The sequence below is a fragment of the Cynoglossus semilaevis genome, chromosome 6, assembly GCF_000523025.1.
Source record: "Cynoglossus semilaevis isolate Cse_v1.0 chromosome 6, Cse_v1.0, whole genome shotgun sequence".
Classification (NCBI taxonomy): Eukaryota; Metazoa; Chordata; class Actinopteri; order Pleuronectiformes; family Cynoglossidae; genus Cynoglossus; species Cynoglossus semilaevis.
The window spans coordinates 10,420,346-10,421,307 of NC_024312.1; the positions used below are offsets into that span (position 1 = coordinate 10,420,346).

At 34.3% G+C, this 962-nt stretch overlaps 1 protein-coding gene across 1 annotated transcript in view; it reads right to left on the reverse strand.

Annotated features, from left to right (window-relative positions):
• LOC103380101 (voltage-dependent calcium channel subunit alpha-2/delta-1) overlaps positions 1–962 on the reverse strand; it is a 45,898-nt gene that overhangs the window by 37,185 nt on the left and 7,751 nt on the right. Inside the window, exon 5 of the mRNA XM_025056441.1 lies at positions 662–791. Coding sequence (XP_024912209.1) covers positions 662–791 — 130 coding nt within the window. The remainder of the gene's footprint in view (positions 1–661; positions 792–962) is intronic.

Sequence of the window (962 nt, forward strand, 5' to 3'; positions counted from 1 at the left end):
TATATATATATATATATATATATATATGTATATATATATATATATATATATATATATATAAAATAATAATAATTAAGAACACATTTTATATTCTTGTTATAAAAACGGGTAAAATAACATAGCAAGGGACAGAGAGACAGACAGCATGACAGAGTGTTGGGCCACTAAGTGTAGAAGAAGGACTGGGATAGAGGACTCAATTTAGATGATAGATTTTCCCACTAGACACCCTCCTCTCTCTCTCGCTCCCTCTTTCTCTCTCTCTCTCTCACTCCTCATTCCCAGACCTTCTCCTATGCTTAGTGGCCCAACACTCTGTCACACTGTCTTGCTCACTGTCGTCTAAAATGTTTTCTTAATCATTATTATTTTATATGATCAATATAACTACGCTTTTGATGTTTACATAAGGGGTATTTTAATTTATGAATAATTTCTTTACAAAATGTATGAACACTAGACTTGGATGAGTCAGTGTTTGACTTTATCCCAAGGACACTAGACTATGCTAGAAGAATCTATTTAGGCTAACAAAAGCTATAATACATCTATAACGTGAAAGGTATTTTCCGTTGTATTGAAATGTCTACATTGTTTTTTTGTTTTTTTTATTTGCACCCACAATTACAGTATGTGTTTGTGTACATGTTCGTGTACTCACAGCCGTCATAAATGTCAGTAGGGATGTGAACAGCTGTGTGGTTATGATCGGTCAAACGTCTGAATAGCTTGTCCTCCTGAAAGTCTGGCCGTATCCTGTATTTTCTTCCTTCAGTTGCATTTACATCCAGCTGTGGTTGAGAAAATAAAGATCATACAGAATATCTGCTGTAGGGTTTGCTGCTTTTTCTGAAACTACAGCTTGTTCACAAAGAATCATCTTTTAAATTAACCCTTTCATGCATGACGGTCACTACAGTGGACAGCTATTAAAATGTCATTTTCTATGATAAGAATAGGTT